Source organism: Saccopteryx leptura, chromosome 1 (genome assembly GCF_036850995.1).
Source record: "Saccopteryx leptura isolate mSacLep1 chromosome 1, mSacLep1_pri_phased_curated, whole genome shotgun sequence".
Classification (NCBI taxonomy): domain Eukaryota; kingdom Metazoa; phylum Chordata; class Mammalia; order Chiroptera; family Emballonuridae; genus Saccopteryx; species Saccopteryx leptura.
Window position 1 is genome coordinate 9,539,601 of NC_089503.1, and position 19,275 is coordinate 9,558,875.

General features: G+C 49.2%; 1 protein-coding gene across 1 annotated transcript; it reads right to left on the reverse strand.

Annotated features, from left to right (window-relative positions):
- Window positions 1-3,660: 3,660 nt before the first annotated feature.
- On the reverse strand, window positions 3,661-11,653 carry LOC136388094 (phospholipase A and acyltransferase 4-like). Its single transcript, XM_066360109.1, has 4 exons — window positions 11,597-11,653; window positions 7,744-7,852; window positions 5,920-6,215; window positions 3,661-4,619 (listed from the first exon to the last, which is right to left on the reverse strand). Exons 1-4 carry the CDS (start codon window positions 11,606-11,608, stop codon window positions 4,548-4,550), a joined length of 489 nt encoding a protein of 162 aa, XP_066216206.1. The 5' UTR covers window positions 11,609-11,653; the 3' UTR covers window positions 3,661-4,547.
- Window positions 11,654-19,275: the final 7,622 nt, after the last annotated feature.

Consider the following 19,275-nt stretch of genomic DNA (forward strand, 5'->3'; position numbering starts at 1 on the left):
TTAGAATGGAGAATCCTGCGAGGCCAGCTGGTCTGCAGTTTGGTTTATTGATTTCACTGTGGTTTGTAATCGGTTAGGCTGATTTTAATGGAGCTAAATATAAGCCCAACAAGATGTTATTTGAGGAAATGCATCCCAGTGTGAATTCTATTAAAGACACAGTTGGGTTCTGTCAGGGACTGAATGTTCGTTTGTATCGGCCCCTCCCCACATCCATGGTGAAGCCCTACCCTGCAGTATGGTGATAGTTGGAGGCAGACCAGTGGAAGGTGATGAGGTTTAGAGGAAGTCATGAGGAGGTGGCGAGGGTCTGGGGTGGGCATGATGATATTCGTGTCCTTATTAGAGGAGGAGAGACCAGAGCTCTCTTTCTCTTCTCCATGTGAGGACATGAAACTGGAAAAAATGACCCTCAAGTCTGGCTACCTGTCACATAAAAACCAATGACATGACACAGGTGCTGGTTAGAAAGTTTATTCATGGCCCTGGCCGGTTGGCTCAGCGGTAGAGCGTCGACCTGGCGTGCGGAGGACCCGGGTTCGATTCCCGGCCAGGGCACATAGGAGAAGCGCCCATTTGCTTCTCCACCCCCCCCTCCTCTCTGTCTCTCTCTTCCCCTCCCGCAGCTGAGGCTCCATTGGAGCAAAGATGGCCTGGGCGCTGGGGATGGCTCCTTGGCCTCTGCCCCAGGCTCTAGAGTGGCTCTGGTCGCAAAAGAGCGACGCCCTGGAGGGGCAGAGCATCGCCCCCTGGTGGGCAGAGCATCGCCCCTGGTGGGCGTGCCGGGTGGATCCCGGTTGGGCGCATGCGGGAGTCTGTCTGACTGTCTCTCCCGGTTTCCAGCTTCAGAAAAAAATACAAAAAAAAAAAAAAAAAAAAAAGAAAGTTTATTCATATGCGGCCCCTTGAGAAGATGGGGGACTCCTGTCCTCAAAATGCCATCTCTCCCTCTTGGTGCAGGCCAAGGTTTATATAAAGAGGGAGAAGGAGCCTGACCAGGCGGTTGCGCAGTGGATAGAGCGTCAGACTGGGATGCGGAGGACCCAGGTTCGAGATCCTGAGGTCGCCAGCTTGAGCGTGGGCTCATCTGGTTTGAGCAAAGCTCACCCAAGGTCTCTGGCTCGAGCAAGAGTTTACTCGGTCTGCTGAAGGTCCACGGTGAAGGCACATATGAGAAAGCAATCAATGAACCACTAAGGTGTCGCAACGAAAAACTGATGATTGATGCTTCTCATATCTCTCTGTTCCTGTCTGTCTGTTCCTTACTATCCCTCTTTCTGAAAAAAGTAAAATTAAAAAAAATTTTTAAAAATTTAAAAAAAGAGGGGAAGGAGAGGGGAATAAGCAGAACTAGAGCAAAGGAATCAGAAGGAGGGATTGAGAGTTCTTTGCTGAGGGGACTCGGTGCGATTCGTTCAGAGAAGTGGATGAAGGCCCCATACCTGTCAGACGTGGCACATCAGAAAGCGCAGTTTATCTCTTCGGTTGTTACAGGAACTGAATCTAGCAAGTAACTGATAAATTAGGGTTTTTGTTTCATGTAACAAGTGTTCCCGATTCCCACAGTCAAGCAGTCCTCTTTGGCCTTGAGCAAGAATCAGAACTGGAGGCCTCAGCATGTGGGAGAGAGGAGAGGTTCTTCTTTGCTCAGATGTTAACCCTTGATGTACGTCAGCTGGGGGGGAACTGGCCTTTTAACTGTAATGCCAGCTTGGCCAGAGGTGAAAGCACAGGATGGATCATATACATGTTTGATTTGTTACAGAATACATAACTGTGATCACTAAACTGGTAATACTAAATCATAGTTATAAGAGCAACAAACTGAGTTTAACATTTTACAGAAAAATTTTTATAAGTTTAGTTTGTTAGTACCTTCTTATTTAGCTCTATTTCATGGTTAGTCAGACTAAATAAAATCACGAAATCAGTAATATAGCATGTATATGCCTGGCTACAGACATCACGAGAAGGTACCATCTATAAGACAGGAAGACAGGCTCGCCAGCCCCTTGACCCTGAACTTCTAGCTTCTGTAACTTGTGCTGCCGCCCCCAGGGGGTGCTGTGCTGTCACGCAGCCTGAGCTGAGCAACACCTGTTCCTTCCAGCTTCACTGAGCGTCCTGGCCACTCACAACTTTTCTTCAGTTTGCTCTTGGAGGGCGGGGTTCTTTTTATGGTGTGGGGATACACGAGGGACAGGGACAGGGGAGACAGCCCTGTGAGGAACAAGAGCAGGATCCATTGGCCTGCCCTGGGGCCTGGGACTTGAGCGGTGGAAATTGTGTCCAAGATTGTTTGCCGTTAATGTGACTCAGCCACCAGTGGCTGAAGCCCCCCATTTCTCCTGTTACTCTCTGCTCCTCTTGGTTGCAGGGACACTTAGTATCTTTATTCACTTTCACGTCTCTGGTCCCCTACCCCACGCCTTTTCCATCCACATCAGCTCAGCAGCATGTCCCTCAGTGCCTGCAGCTCCTATGTTCCTGTTCATGGTCCTTAGAGAGAATCTGATTGGCTCAGCTCGTTACATGGCCAGTCACATGGTATAATCCTGAGGGCAGAGGCAGTGTCCCTCAGAGGGGACTGTGGGAGAGCCAGACTCCACGGTTTGCACCCCTGCTGCAGGGGCACCTGGGGGGGGGGGGCAGAGCTTGTACTGACAGGTTCCTCCGAGGCTGCTGGGAGCCTGGGTCGTGTCCCAGGCGAAATTTGTTGCCCAGAGTTAGATGCTGGAGCTCACATCTCCCCTAAATTCTGAGTCCCCAATCTGACACTCCAGTTTGTGGAACTTCAGATTGGAAGAAGTGTGAAAGCGTCCCCCTGCCCAGAGGCTGCCTGGGAGCAAGGCAAGCATGGCCCCTTCTGGAACCCACATGGAGCTGACATTTCAGCCCGGGGGTCTGAGCAGGGCCCTCCTTGGTAGTAACGAGTACAAGTTACATTCTTTGTTCTTCAACCCTCCGGGAGCCCTGAGCTTCCCGGGGTCCTGTGATGTCCCTGCCTGGGCCCTGCTGCACTGAGGGGATCCAGGGACCCACCTGCTTTCTCATCACGCTTGGGAAGTCACAGCCCCGGGGAGAGTGAGGTTCTGCATTCTCAAAGCAAAGTGTTAGTGGCTGCGGGGACGACCATGAGAAAGGTCAGACGGAGTGGTCACTTAGTAAGGTCACTGGTGGCAGAGGCCAGATGAGGCAGTGTAAAAACATGGAGATCTGACAATTCTCAGATCACTCCCCCATCACACACTAGGAAGTACTGGAGGGATATACTCAGATGGTTAATATTTTTAAAGAATTTATTTAGAGACGTGTAGCTTCATAGAAAACGGAAAGGTACAGAGATTTTCCATATACCTCCCTGACCCCTGCTCATGCATAACCTTCTCCACTATCAACATCCTGCTTCCAAGGCTATATTTTTGTCACAGTTGATGAACCTGCACTGACACATCAAAATATCCCAAAGTCGCCTGACCTGTGGTGGCGCAGTGGATAAAGCGTCGACCTGGAAATGCTGAGGTCACCGGTTCAAAACCCTGGGCTTGCCTGGTCAAGGCACATATGGGAGTTGATGCTTCCAGCTCCTCCCACCTGTCTCTCTCTGTCTCTCTCTCTCTCCTCTCTAAAATAAAAAAATTAAAATAAAAAAAAAAAATATCCCAAAGTCCTTAGTTGACCTCAGGGGCCACTTGGTGTTTGTTGTACATTCTGTGAGCTTAGACAACTTATAGTAACGTGGACTCGTCAGTACTGCGTCATACAGAGAAGTTTCACTGCCCTAAAAGTGGAGGAGGCTAATTTTCAGCATTCAACCCCTGGGCCATGGCAAGTGGGCACGGAAAGATAGTGTGATTCCGTCTGGTAGTCACAGAGGGTGAGGACTAGACTTTGGAGTTTAAAAAGAAAAAGGAGTCTTTCTACAGGAGAGGGCTGACTGAAGGAGGTCATTGGAAGACGCTGGGAGGTGTTTAGACTCGTCAGGGGATTCGAGTGTCAGCCGATGGGACTACCCAGGTGACGGTGAAGTGTTTGGGGGCTTTGCAGCCTGAGAGTAAAATGAACGATGTCTGATGACAATGGTCAGTCTACACAGCACAATGTAGACAAACCACTGAGCACCACTACGGACCAGGCAGGTGCGGGGACTTCCAGCCATCATCCTATCTGGTCCTCACGATGTCCCCGTGAAGTGGATCACAGCCCCATCTCAGAGAAGATGAACTGAGACTCTGAGAGGCTGGAGCTTCTCCCACCAGCTCGAAATTGCTGGGTGTCCCTGACAGGCGCTGACTTTTTCCTTTCTGGTTTAGAGCTAGAGAGACAGTGGACTTCCTTCCTGAAGGGACAGATACAGTTATTGCTTCCTCAGTCTTGGTCCCCTGAGTCCATCCTTCAGCCGTGGTGAGGGGAGAGTGAGAGACAGAGCTACAGGGAGCCCGGGACGAGGTCAGGGAGGCGGAGGGGCTGTGGGAGTCGTCTCCAAGCTGCTGCTGCGGAGGGTTCTGTGGCTCCCGCAGGCTGTCACTGGGTTTGGGATCACATTTTCAGAACAGAAGGCATCCAGAAGGAGGCATAGGCACTATAGTTGGCTGTAACTCTTTCAGGACTTTTTCTACCTGAAAGTGAGCAGTTCGTGTCAGAGTCCACAGCAAGTCCAGGCGGGTCCTTCCTCCCTCCCGAGGGGCTGGAGGTTGCACACACTTTCTGTCCCCCGCCCTGGGACCTGTCTGTCCTCTTCCTCCCTCCTGCTGGCCTGTACAGAGTCCTTCTCACAGAGGAGCTGGCCATGTCCCCACAGCCCGGGAAACACAGGTGCGACCACTTCTCAGTGGCGGGCTTGTCTGAGGCTGTCCTGACAACGGGCAGGTGGGCTGCTGGAATACTTTGGGGAGAGCTTCCTGGGGGAGGTCATTGTCCCTGACTGGGGGGACAAGGAGGAGGGTTCATGCCTGGGTTTCTGGGGAAATAATTCTGGGGTTAGAAAATAAATGGGTCTGTGGTCTGGATGGCAGTAGCCTCCACCCCCCTGCCCAGGGCGGGTGTAGAAGAAGCTGAGGGGAGACTGTGGGCAACCATGGTCACAGCTTCCCTGTGCACTGAGTGCTGGTCACAGGTGCAGCCTGGAAGCTTCTTTCTCCAGCCCCAGCTCAGCACTGAACCCCGGACTCATACGTGCAGCTGCTCCTCAGCCTGTCCCCCTGGGTGTCTGACGGGCCACCTGGAACATCCCACTTCAGCGTCACATCCTTCACGTCCCTCCCCACACGGCTCTGCTGTCCTCCCCTCCTCTCCCTGCCCGACCACCCACACCCTCGGCCCGAGCCCTGGAGCTCCGGTACCACAGCAGAGAGAGTGGGCACTGGGGTTTGAGTCCTGCTTCTGCCTCTTCCTAGCTGTGTGGGGATGACACACTCGGGAGCGGTGCCGGGGGAGGGTGGAAGCTGGGCCGAGGTCCTACAGGACAGTGTCCTGAGCTCTTACACAGGCCCGCAGACCCGGAGCGGGTCCTGCCTGAGTGCTCGCTGGGCCTCAGCAGACCTGTCGTGGTCCCGGGTTGGCCAGTCTGTCCCTGAGCACCCACAGGGCCATCGGGAGCTGCCTTTAGGGGTCTCCCTGGAGGCTTTGAATCCTAAAGTGACAGATCTGGTGAGTCCCTGAGATCCTCCAATTACACCTTTCTTCTTTCCATGGGGAAACTGAGCCCCAGAAAGTGAATGACTTTGTTTAAAGACCCTCAGTGGATTCGAAGCAGACCTGAGATTTGCTGTCTGACATCCTGGTTCTTGCCAGCAGGACCCTGAAGGCCCGATTTTCCATCATTCAGGATAATTTCTCCCTCATGTGTGCACAGCACGGTCACCCCCACCCCAAGCAGACCTCCAGGAGGAAGAGGGAGCTCCCCAGAGAGGACCTTACCTGTCGGCTCTCGGCTTTGCCATATCTCAGATCGGTGACAAAGTGCTCACAGTTCCCCATCAGCAGACTGTACCGCATCTCCTCACCAATCATCTCCTTTGCAGAACGAATCATCTCATTTACGGGCCGTGGTTTGTATTCGCGGTCCAAGCGGTTGTTGACCCGATAGGAACTGCCCTCTGCCACATGCGTCAGGAGCTCCCTTTTCACCTGCCCTGCGCAGTTTAGGACATGCAGGCTGCCGGAGGAGCTGCTGGAGGAGGAGCCGCCGGAGGAGCCGGCCCCAGGGTTCTGAACTGCAATCAGAGACAGGAGCCTCAGGAACTGCAGGGGAGGGTGAGGGAGGGAGAGAAGGAGCCAGACAAGAAAGAAGAGCCAAGGAATCTACAGTTGACTTTTGGTGTTTGTTGCTCCACAGATGCGATTGGAGGATTCATGGATTTTGCTATTTTATTTAATAAGCTGTGAATATTTTTCACATTAATGAATGTTGTGATGTCAGTGGCTGCCATTGTGCTCCATTATATGAATGAACATCATCAGTTGACAAATCCCTGTAATCGAGCATTTAGACTTCCTCCAAACCTTATCCATTGTAAACCATGATAGTCATATGTGTTATCTGTTCATCTTCGTGCACTCGTGTGTGTCAGAGAGAGAGATCAAGGTTGTCATAGCACCACTGAGCTAAAGACACTCTCTGAGCAACCTCTTATACATCCCCTAACTTTCTCCTTTTCAGTTTCATGATGAATGAAATTTATCATGCGAGGTGCCCACAGGAGCTTCCGGCGGATGAAGTTCAAATTCCATTCTATATTGAGTCCAGGTTATAATTTCTAAGAGGGAGTATTTCTTTTCTAAAGGGCAGATAACTATGAAAAGGATAATTAAGCATGCTTGTTTCATGTTTTGAGTCTAAAGACTGATGTTAGCACTGAGATCCCATCCCATAAGGAAAACCACCCACACACTGAGACACAAGAGGTCTCCCGGCCCTCACAGTCATGCTTCCTGTTCTAACCCTCTCTCAGTGTCATCTGGATGACGACAGTGTGATTGACCATCAACTCAGACATTTTTTTAACTCTGTCGAGGTAGATGACAGCCTACAGAAAACTGATAAGATACACATAGACTGTGATGATGGTTTCTGCCCAGCGACAATGCAAACGCTTGGTGACAAAGGTTATGGTGCCATTGCTCTGCAGGACAGGGACCACCGTGCATCTCGGTTAGCAGATGCGTTCCAGCACTTGTCTGTCATTGACAATGCAGACATCTGTGTCCTGCACTGTCCTTTAACTGGCTTTGTCATCCTGCTTCTCCTGTTATCAGTGAGTAAACAAGCTGTCCATAGGTCCTCACGTGCATTTGCATGAGAATTTCCTTTGTGACGTGCAAGCCTGTGAGAGCTGCTTCTTTCAAGGAGCATTAAGTACATGCTGTCAGGACACCGTGCTTTGTGGAATCATATGCGTGCACAGGACAGAGCGCTGAGAAACACTCTCGTGAGGAGACTGCGGACATCCGAGACCGAGCTGGTTAAGTGAGATGGGACTCTGCATGCCCGACAGCTGGCACTGAGCTGGAGAGCACTGAAGGCTGAGGCAGCCAGGCTGCCCTGGGGCGCCCACATCAATCCCCCTGCCCTGTCCGGACTGCGGGACCCACGGAGGGTACTCAGAGGGGCCTGGAGGTAGGGTGAGCACAGGCACTGCCCAGGGAGAAAGTAACTCGGGTTTCCCACGGTGCCATGTGGGTTTTAATTGTTCTCGTTATGTTAACAAATCTTGTGACAATTACACTGTCAACAGTCCTTACCTGGAGTAGTCAGATGGACCACGTATCCATCTCCCACATAGATGGCCCAGTGCGAGTAGCCTTTGCGGAAAAACTCAATCAAATCTCCAAGCTCAGGTTCTGCAGGATCCTGCAAGAGAAAAGCCAGGGAGGTGTAGACCGATACTCGGGTAACAGCAGAGACCCCGGCTGGGGAGCAGGCCTGTACTTGGGGACCCCTTGTTCTCTTCATCACCTGGTGACAGTGTGTGTGAGGGAAAAACTCTGTGCCCCTGTGAGGTGCTCAGCCTGCTGTTGCTTTTATATTCTTGTTTAAGAAATATAGAGTATAAGAGAACATTAATTTATAAAGTCAGAGAGGTAGAAGAAATAGGCTCAGGAATCAGGTTTCAGAGGCAAAGGAAAAGCACTTGGAGCTGAGACACAGAAAGGCCAAAGCACCAGCCTGGGAATGGGGGGCAGAGGGGAGGGAAGGCAGGGATGCCCCAGGGGCGACCCCGCCCTCTGCAGCTGGTGGAGGTTGCCCTCGGGGAACTGGAAGCCTGGACTCTGTTCTGAGGGCTGGAAGCCTGGAGCATGAGCTTGTGCATTGAGAGGGTGAGGTTTGTCCAGTGTGCGCATGTCGCGTGTCGTGCATGTGTGTCTGTGTGTGTCTGTGTGTGCCGTGTATATGCATGTTGCGATGTGTTGTGTGTACCCGCACACACGCTAGGATGCCTACGGACATGTGGAGATGTAGCGTGCACATGTCTAGACGTTGTTGACACAACAGCCAGCATGTAGAACCCCTTCCCAAAAGCGGGGACCCAGACCCATCCCCAGCCACACGGGTTAGGGGAGTCCTGAGCTTTACTACCTTACACACACTGACCCTCATGTCGGGCCCCACCTCATTATTTGTCCCTAAATCCCCCCGGGACACCCACCCTTGGAGACGTCACCTGAGAGCTAGGAAGTGACATAGAGATTCCCGATCTTTCTAGGGCCATGATGGTGAACCTATGACACATGTGTCTGCACAGACACGTGTAGCCATTTTCGATGACACGCGGTCACATGCAGCCGCATACCAGAGAAGTATGGGGCCGAATGCCGAGAAGGACATTTCATCCTCGGCTCATGCATGGCCAGGTGCAATAGCCGAGGATAAAACATTTGCTGTAGTGTAGACACTCTGTGCCGAGGTCTGCAGGCCAAAACAACAGAACTCCAGCACAGAGCGTATAGTTCTGGGACTTCCGGTTAGGCCATTTTTCTCAAAGTGACACACCACCCAAGTTATGCTCGATTTTTTGGCGAATTTTGACACACCAAGGTCAAAAGATTACTCATCATTGTTCTAGGGGGACTTTGTGGGGCTGCCCAGGGCCCTGGGAGAGAATGGGTGGCTGACACATTCACACTGAAAAGCTCTGATGGCACTTTTCATAATAAACCCTCCACATCCTGGGTTGGGGGGAGCAGTAGCATTTACTCAGGTGGGAAAGTGGCATCAGAGAGGCAGAGGGAATTGCCAAGGACACTCAGCAGAAGGCTGCTCTGGGTCCTCCCTGCCCCACCTCTTCCTGGTCCTGACTGTCTCTGCATTCCTCCCTGCTTCTCAATGTCCCCGCCAGGGCACTACAGGTTCAGGATTTGAGAAAATTTCAGTGTCTGCTTTTCTTTGTGTCTGCCCTCAGCGAATGACAAACGTCCTACAGCCCTCGACCCCGGCCGCCAATCTGAGACGAGGGTCAGCCTCTCAATGCCCTCATTCCGTGCCAGTATCCAACAACTGATGCTGACCCGGGAAGGTCACCTGAATTCACTACCTTGTCCATCTCTCCCCCATGACTTGGTTCAAGGTAGCCTGTACTGGAGAATGTGACCCCCACGTTTTACTGACTGGCTCGCTGCTCCCTGTCCACACACTCATGGCCAGTCTCTTCAAGACCCATGGATCTTCCCAAAGGTCCACTTGGTCATGACCTTCCTGTGGCGTTAGGGCCCAGTCATGTTCTTTCGCAGCTTTTAGGTGCTTCTAGCCAGCACTTCCTAGCCTTCTTCTCCTCTTCTAGGGCCCCGCCCCCGCCCACTCTCCCTCCGAGGGCCCCGTCCCGCCCCCTCTTCCTCCCAGGGCCCCCTCTCGGCCCCTCAGTCTCCCAGGGCCCCATTCCGCCCCCTCTCTCTCTCCCAGGGCCATGTCCCCGCCCCCTTTCCCTCCCAGGGCCCCGTCCCGCCCCCTTTCCCTCCCAGGGCCCCGTCCCGCCCCCCTCTTCCTCCCAGGGCCCCGTCCCGCCCCCCTCTTCCTCCCAGGGCCCCCTCCCCGCCCCCTCTCTCTCCCAGGGCCCCGTCCCGCCCCCTTTCCCTCCCAGGGCCCCGTCCCGCCCCCCTCTCCCTCCCAGGACCCCGTCCCCGCCCCCTCTCTCTCCCAGGGCCATGTCCCCGCCCCCTCTTCCTCCCAGGGCCCCCTCCCGGCCCCTCAGTCTCCCAGGGCCCCATCCCGCCCCCTCTTCCTCCAGGGCCCCCTCCCGGCCCCTCAGTCTCCCAGGGCCCCATCCCGCCCCCTCTCTCTCCCAGGGCCATGTCCCCGCCCCCTTTCCCTCCCAGGGCCCCCTCCCGCCCCCCTCTCGCTCCCAGGACCCCGTCCCCGCCCCCTCTCCCTCCCAGGACCCTGTCCATCGGGCTGTCTGAAGGACTTGCCGGTCCCCTCACTACACAGCTCACTGTCACTCTGCTCCTCTGCACAACCGCTTCTCTCTGCCCCCAGCACCTTCCCCACACCCGCTCCCTCTCCTCCCCGTCAGACAGACATCCCCCTCTGAGGAGCTGCCCTGATCCCCAGGCAGGCTCAGCTGCCACTCTCTGGTCCCCAGCTCTCGGGACCCCCCTCTCCCCGCATGGGTCCTGTCCCGCTGCAGTTCCCTGTGTCTGTCTGCACCCCCTCTAGACTGTGAGCTCCAGGCAGGAGGGATCCTCTGTGCTCAGCCCTCCCTCCCTGCATCTCCACGATGGGGACAGGGGCCTGGCTTGGAGCAAGAGGACAGGGACTGAGTAAGGAGGGGGCAGGAGGGTCAGCGGGACCAGGACTCCCTCCTCCCCACTCCTCCTCTTGATCGGCCAGGGTGGGGCAGGCCCAGAGCCGGTCTCCATTTGGGGGAGAGTGAGGGGATTTTTCACTCTGAAATTGTCTAATTGAGGCAAGGTCAGGGTCACTGGCACAGTACCCTAAGGGAGATGAAATGTGAGCTTGGGCCCAGTCTGGGTAAAATGGTTCCCTAGGCAACAAAGCCTGATTTTAATTGGCCGCAATAAAGCCTTCCCCAGGAGCAGGGATGCAGATGGACCAGCTCCGGAATGGGCGGTGCCCTTCCCAGAATTGCCCCATTTGCAGTAAGAGTCTGAGTCCAGCTGCCTCCTGTTGGCTGCACACTAGGCTGCCACCCCTCCTGGGGACACCGGTGAGTCTGGACAGCAGGGCTGAAGGGAGGGGAGCTGTCTGAATCAGAGCACTGGAATTTGAATGCACGTTATCAGGCAGGACAAATGTTCGGAGAAAAGGGGAGCGAGAACAGACCGGGCTGAGGACTCACGGAACCCCTGCAGCAGCTGAGGCCAAAAGTCCGGGACTCACTTCCCAAGTCCCATTCAGACACAGCCCCTGACACCCACATATCCCTCACCTGGGGCTCCCCTCACAGTTCCAGACAGAGAGGAGGCTCACTCTCCCTGAAGACCTCACAGCCCTGCAGCAAAAGAGACTTTTAAACAACATGCAGTTCCCCTGAGCCTTCCACAGACGAGCTCTGGAGGAAACAGGCCGGGAACACAGACTGAGGCCTTTACAGGAGGAAGCTGCCTCCCCTTCCTTCCCAGAAAGACCCAGGGGACTTACCGAGGAGGCCATGGCGATGTGTGGTGTGTGCTGTTGTGCTCCTGTTGGGGCAGCTTTTATACCCACTCTGAGAATTTAACTTTCACTTTCTTTTCATATTAAGAATGACTGAATACTAAACATGCTTTAAAGGGAGGCTCACCATTTTTCTCAGGGTACAGGCCAATGTTTCTCTACCTCAGACATGGAATCCCTGGGGAGAAAGCCACTTGGAAGCAGTCAGAGTAAGAGGGAAGCCACATAGTGTGTCCGACCCTGGAAGGGGACACATTAGAGGCAGAGAGCTGTCAACCCCCAGGGCCCACACAGGATCTTCCTGTACCAGCTCCAGAGAGCCCTGGAGCCATGGGGCCGGCCAGGGATCATGCTGGACTCCATGGGAGAGCCTTCAGAAGGGGGTGCCTTGGCTGTGGGGGTCCAGGGACTCAGGCCCTCAGGATGCAGGTGGCTGTGAGAAGCAGAATTTGACTAAAAGAATACATAACCTGTTTCTCTGATATTTATACCTCTCTACCCTGCATTCCAGGTCCATATTTACTTTTTAATTAAAAAATTAGCATTTTGTGATTTACTTGGTATAATAGTATTTTTCAAGTAGCAAAGATAATATCAGCATTAAAAAGAGAAACTTATGCAAGATAAATCTGTTTTCATTATTGGTGATAGTGCAGGAAAGTTTAGGTCCCCATTCGCACACAGCTTCTACTTCAGGTCCTTTCCACACTCTTATGTAGCAAAGAACTTCAAGTCAAAGTTACTATAGCATCTTGGGAAGCAATAATATGTATAGTGCATCAAAGTCAGGGTGCTACATTAGGAAGATTTGGTAGATTTATAAAATATCTCCAAGTCATCTCATTTTTAGTTATTCTTTATTGACTATTCATAGACTAAGGAACAGTTTCACAGGTTGATATGAGTAAAGAATAATGTGTCCATACAAAGTTGTTACATAATTTAGTAAAATACTTGTGTCACTAGGCATGAATAATACTTTGAGAAACTAAATACAATTCCAATTTTTAAAAATCTATTCATTTTAGAGAGGAGAGGAGGAGAGAAACACAAAGAGAGAAAGAAGAAAGGGAGAGGGGGAGGAAGAGAGAGAAGGAGACAGAGAAGGAGAGAAGGGAGAGAGAAGCAGGAAGCATCAACTCCCATATGTGCCTTGATGGGGCTAGCCCAGGGTTTTGAATAGGAGACTTAGCATTCAATGTTGACGCTTTATTCACTACACCACCACAGGCCAGGCCTAAAATTCCAAATTTGAGATAGTGAAATAACTAAGAAATAGTTTCTATCAATTACATTTTATATAAACCATAATTCAAGTCTCCTTGTGAGGAGCCACTGTGCTACCTCACCCATAGGTGTTGTAAAGTACCAAAAGCTACAGAATTAATATTAATATTTTGGGAGGCTTGAAGAACATTTTATTAATTTGGGTTAAGGTGGGCAGAGAAATTGTGAGAAATAGTCCCTGTACTGTGTGATTGGCATGACCAGGATGGCCCTTGGCATTGTATTGTAAGTGCAAAGGGGAGGAAAACATGGATTCCCAGACATTCCACCACACCTGTGGGGAAAGGGGTGAGTGGCTATCCAGGTACAGGGAGAGAAAAGCCAAAATAAACCTTTTCTTATAGCAATGACTTGTAAATTTTGTTTTCTCCAAAATAATGTATGGCTTGCAAATTGAACGTGGTCCTATCATGTTAAAGGACATATGACTATAACCACTATAGTGGTAAGGGCTCCTAATTACAATTTTTGCTTCTGTACTTCCCACTTACAAAACTATAAAAACTAAGTAGAACAAAGGGCCGGCGCGCTCTCCCTCAGACCTCTGTGGGAGTTGCCCCTGGTTGGCCAAGCTAGACAATAAAGCTTTGATGTGTAATCGACGGACTTTGTTCGTGTCTTCAATGTTTCGGGTCCCTCCAGATTAGGCTTAACATTTTGGGGGCTCGCCTGGAATCGAGGGACCACCATCGGTCTGCACACTGGAGCTTTCTTGTCCAACCCCAGGTAAGTAGAACAAGGTCGCGACTGTTTGCCACGCAAGCCCTGGCTAACGAGCCGGGAAAGGGCCAGTGGCCATCTCCCCTTGGACGTGAGGTTGGGAGATTTGGGAGGGCATCCCGCTTTTAGGGAACCTCGTTTGAGTTTAGATATTCCGAGCTCGAGGGAAAGGTGGTGCCTGTTTGTCTATCTGTTTCCCCTGGCTTGCGCGTGCTGCCCCCGCGGCCTGAGGACGAGGCGAGGAGGTGGTCCGTGGGGGCGCGTTCCGGGAAACACCAGTGCGCGGCAGCGGAGGCAGAGGTGGTGGCTTCCCAGGTCAGTGGGGGTTGAAATGGATTTCGGCTGCTGGTTGTTGCAGTTCTTAGAATTTATGAATGATTAGAAGACTAAGATGCTTTTTAAAAGTTGTGTTATTATCCGATTTTCTTTAGTAAGTAGAAATACTTAAGAGTTTGGGAAAAATACAGATTTTTCCAGTTATTCTCTTTCTCTAAACTCATTTTATTTCTTTACTGTTCTATGCCTGAAATGAGAGCGAAGGGAATGCCTGTTTGGATGTAGCTAAACAGAATCTCATAAACTGCCGTTCTCTAACCTTTTTGAGAGTTCTGCTTAGTTTCTATCCTTTTGTTCCTATCATAATAGCCCTGCATAAGAACCAAGCAGGCCACGTTCTAATCTCTAAAATCCCAGTTTCTCTCTGATTTGTCTACCTTGTCTGATCCTCGTTTGTGTTTGGTCTTTGCATGCAAGAATTGGAAACGCCAGCTTTAATATTGAAAAATAAGATGATATCATCCCTACAAATTTCTAATTTTAATTGGAGTAAATATAGCACGCTCATTTAAATTTAAATAGAATAGAATGTGAATCCTAAAAACTTGCTAATTTTGGCTAAACTGCTTCAAACTTCAGGCTGCTGCTGAAAGCTGCAAAGCTTGAAGCAGAATAGATTTACCTAACAAAGGTGTAGATTTTCATTAACAATATAGGAAAACAATAAAAGCCACACTGGAATTTTCCAGCCTTATTGTGCACTTTAATTTGCCTGTTAATTAATGGGATAGAAATGTTTTAATAAGTATGGAAATGTTACTTGAAAATGCATTTACTATGTTTTGTTAAGTTAACATAAAGACAAGTATTTCTTACAATTTTGAAGTAAAGGTATTATAGAGTGTATTCAACAAATGCTTAAAAGTCTGTGTGGTGACAAGGGGGAAAGAAGAGCCACCCCAAGCAAGGCTCTGATTCCATTGGTAAATATAGGAGAGAATTAAGATTCTGTTAAAATCTAAACTTGTTTCAGGAGTTAAGCTGTCTGACATGACAATTATTTCTGCAGGAAAATGGATGTTGAATGCACCTTTTAAAACTTCTTGCATATGTTTGTACAAAAGTTGTCTTCATCCTTGTGGTGCTTATTCATCTGTGCCGACTTCACAGTTCCCATGCCTCTGCTCTGTTTTTCTTTTGTAGCATAAGGCTTTTGCTTTTGCCTTAAGGTTTCCCTGGAATAGCAGGTCTTTTCATTTTGTATAGATTTTCAGCATGAATCAAACATTGGCTTTCTATGCTAATGTGTGAAGAGGAAAAAAATTATCTAAAGCAGGTGCGCTTTAATGAACAAATGTATATTTTCCTCTTAGTTTGAGTAGGGTGTGTGGGTGTTTTTTTAAAAAAATAAATATGAAGAAAGTCCAGTTCTCACAAATGTTAATCAGTTAAATTTACAAAAAACTCTCATTCTTGAAAAGGTGCAAATGTAAAATTTAGAAAAATAACTAGAACCATGAGAAGAATGTTTACCAACAGGTTTGCTAATTATTTTGGAATTGGGACTTTGTTTTGTTTTTTAATAGTGATCAGAATGGTGAGGTACTAGGAAAGTTCTGGGAAATGTTAGTTTTACTTTAAAATGAGAATCTGCTGTTTCTGTATTTTACTGTTTTCAATAAAACTTCGTGTTATGGACTTAAAAAAATTTTTTTTTTTCTTTTAAATACTAATGTACAGGTTTATTCAGCAACTGAGAGACTCTGGAATCCTACAAGAGATGCCAAACTTCTTTTCTCTTCCTGCAAACTTCTACCCTCTTTTATTTAATCCAGCTGATAATGCTGTTTTGTCTTTTTCCAATCAGCTCTAGGTATACGGAAAAAGTTTATATAGGCAGATGGAGACCCTCAAACCCCTCAACAAGATCTTCTGAGCATGGCATTTAAGGTCTATAATGACCAAGAGGGGAATAGAAAAGGCAGACAGAGCCCCAAAAAAGAGATCAGGCAAAAGACCAGCTCTTGGCATACACCCATAAAGGCTCCAACGCCCCTGAGAGACTTCATAGGACTCCATCAGGGCCCTGCTTCAAGAGTGGAAAGGTCATTGAGCTAAAGCCTGCCAGGCTTCTTGGCCCCCGCCAGGGACATGCCTTTACTATGAGAAAAAGGGACACTGGAAGGTAAGCTGTTCCCTCACTCCTCCAAGGGAGGGTTCAGTCTCTTCTAGCCCTGCTCCGGCTACTTGTGACCTGACCTTGCCAGCCTACTGAGGCTTGCCACTGAAGACTAAAGGTGCCCAGGGCCATCGGCCCCATCTCATGTCGCTGTGGAGGAGCCTAGGGTATTTCTTCCAAGGAGCAGGTTAACTGATCTCCTTTCTTTGGACACAAGGGCCACTTATTATGTCTTGCCTGAATATTCAGGGTTTTTTTTTTAATTCATCCCTCGAAGATCTCTGTTGTGGGTGTTGATAGCCTTATTTTCTGCTGCTTTGTTTAATATATAGTGTTTCCTTTATTTCTCTTGCCTCAATGCCCCATGGTTATTTTAGGCTGGGACTTACTCCTAATTTAGACGAATTTACCTCTGCTACCCAGCATAGTGTATCCCCAGGTTCTCTTCACCACGCCATGGTTGCAGAGCTCCAGGGAAAGGCACCCTGGGTTCACCTCTCCAGTTTATTTTATTTTTTTTACAGGGACAGAGAGAGAGTCAGATAGAGGGATAGATAGGGACAGACAGACAGGAATAGAGAGAGATGAGAAGCATCAATCATCAGTTTTTCGTTGCGACACCTTAGTTATTCATTGATTGCTTTCTCATATGTGCCATGACCGCGGGCCTTCAGCAGACTAAGTAACCCCTCGCTCGAGCCAGTGACCTTGGGTCCATGCTAGTGAGCTTTTTTTCTCAAGCCAGATGAGCTCACGCTCAAGCTGGCTATCCTGGGATCTCGAACCTGGGTCCTTCTGCATCCCAGTCCAATGCTCTATCCACTGCGCCACCGCCTGGTCAGGCTCACCTCTCCAGTTTAAAGAAAACAGAAGCTCCGTCCCATACGTGCTGCAGACGGCTTTTCCAGTCTACCTGAATTGTTACCAGCTAGAAGCAGTGGTCATTGGGACTTGGACTCTAGCTGCAAAGCATGGAAATGTAACCACAACTCCAGTGCCTTGTGAACTTTTCCTGAATGTGTGTGACTCCTGCTCCTTGGGACTCTTCTCAAACTGAAGTGGGGTTGGGTTTCATTTACAAATAATATGAAGCGGTAATGGTGTCAACATGGACTTGGTGAAATTACATTAACATGTTAAGGACATTTTAAGACTAAAAATTTTATTTTAAATCCTGTTGTATTAGTTAAGACTTTGCTTAGTAATCTAATAGGTTTTAATCACTTCATTGTATTAGGACATTTGTTATAATATCTGTCAGCATTGGCTGTTTTAATATTGTTGTTTATTTTATATTTTTCCAGTCTGCCTCCAAATCCAAACATGGGAATTCAGATGAGTAAGAATCACAACACACAAATTTGAAATTTTAATATCTGTTGGAGACCAAAATATAAACAGGGTGTTTTTTTATATCCAGGGGACAGGTGCTGGGCTTAACCACCCATCTCACCTTCCCAGTTAACAAAGAGCAATACCTGATTATTTCTTATCCCACCCTGATCAAACGCCAGCTAGGGGCCGCCAACCTCCTGGTCCGTCGACCTACGTTTCAGCCTACCTACCAGCCTCTCCCCTTGGTAGATACCGCGTCTTATCTTCCCATTCAGAGGGGGGAATGAGGAGCCACTGCGCCACCTCACCCGCAGGTGTTGTAAAGTACCAAAAGCAACAGAATTAATATTAATATTTTGGGAGGCTTGAAGAACATTTTATTAATTTGGATTAAGGTGTGCTTAGAAATTGTGAGAAATAGTCCCTGTACTGTGTGATTGGCATGACCAGGATGGCCCTTGGCATTGTACTGTAAATGCAAAGGGGAGGAAAACATGGATTCCCAGACATTCCACCACACCTGTGGGGAAAGGGGTGAATGGCTATCCAGGTACAGGGAGAGAAAAGCCAAAATAAACCTTTTCTTATAGCAATGACTTGTAAATTTTGTTTTCTCCAAAATAATGTATGGCTTGCAAATTGAACGTGGTCCTATCATGTTAAAGGACATATGACTATAACCAATAGTGGTAAGGGGCTCCTAATTACAATTTTTGCTGCTGTACTTCCCACTTACAAAACTATAAAAACTAAGTAGAACAAAGGGCCGGCGGGCTCTCCCCTCAGACCTCTGTGGGAGTTGCCGCGGGTTGGCCAAGCTAGACAATAAAGCTTTGATGTGTAATCGATGGACTTTGTTCGTGTCTTCAATGTTCGGGTCCCTCTGGATTAGGTTTAACACTTGCAAAATGAAACAGTGCAAATGGGACACATCACAGTATTCTTCCTATGGCTTCAGCCCTATGCACTTCCCATCCACCTTGAAAGGGAAAAACAGTGACAACACAACAACAAGACAAGACAGCGGAAAGAATTCTACAGAACCCCGTCACAGAAGATGAAACCGGAATGTGTTTCAAAACAAAAAGAGGTGCCAGGTACACTGTTTCCAAAGTTTCCCTCTTTCACTTCACGGCCGAGGATGATGGTTGCTCAACCTGAGCACGACTGACATTGTGCTCATTGGCAACGAGGGTAATCCTTCATTGTTGTGACTTGCCCTGTGCTTGGCAAGATGGTTAGTGGCATCTGTGACCTCTGTCCATGAGATGCCAGTAGCACTGCCCGACGCCCAGGTATAAGAACCAAAATGTCTGTAGGTATTGCCAAATTTCCCCCAGAGGGACAAAATGTCCCTACTTGAGCACTGAAGACCTAGGTGAGTGATGGTCATAACACACGGTGTGGATAATAGAATGTGACTTCCACGTGGTTCCCACCTCGTGGATTGAGCAGATGTGGACATGTGAGCAGTGTGTCTCTCTGTGAGTGCTGTCACAGTGGGGACGCCCCTCTCACTGAACTCATGAAGACATTGTGTTTATCCTTAATATTCTGGTCAGTCATTGTGTTTCTTTGTGCTGTGCTCTTTGAAGCAGGTTATGACTCATTTAATTGACCAGTTAGTAGAAAAGCAATGGATTTAGACTAAAATATCATTAGTGCTTTATATGTCTAAGCATATTCCCAAAAAAAGAGACCCTGACTTTCCACCCACTGAAAAATACGCAGGCTTCAAAAAAAGGTATATTTAGTAGGCTTTCACAGATAAACCTTTATAGGGAAGAGTACTTTTTTCTTTAGGCTTCTGTGGGAATTAATTAGGTTTAAAAGAGGTCAGAAGGCATGGGGAGAGTCAGGGGGAGGG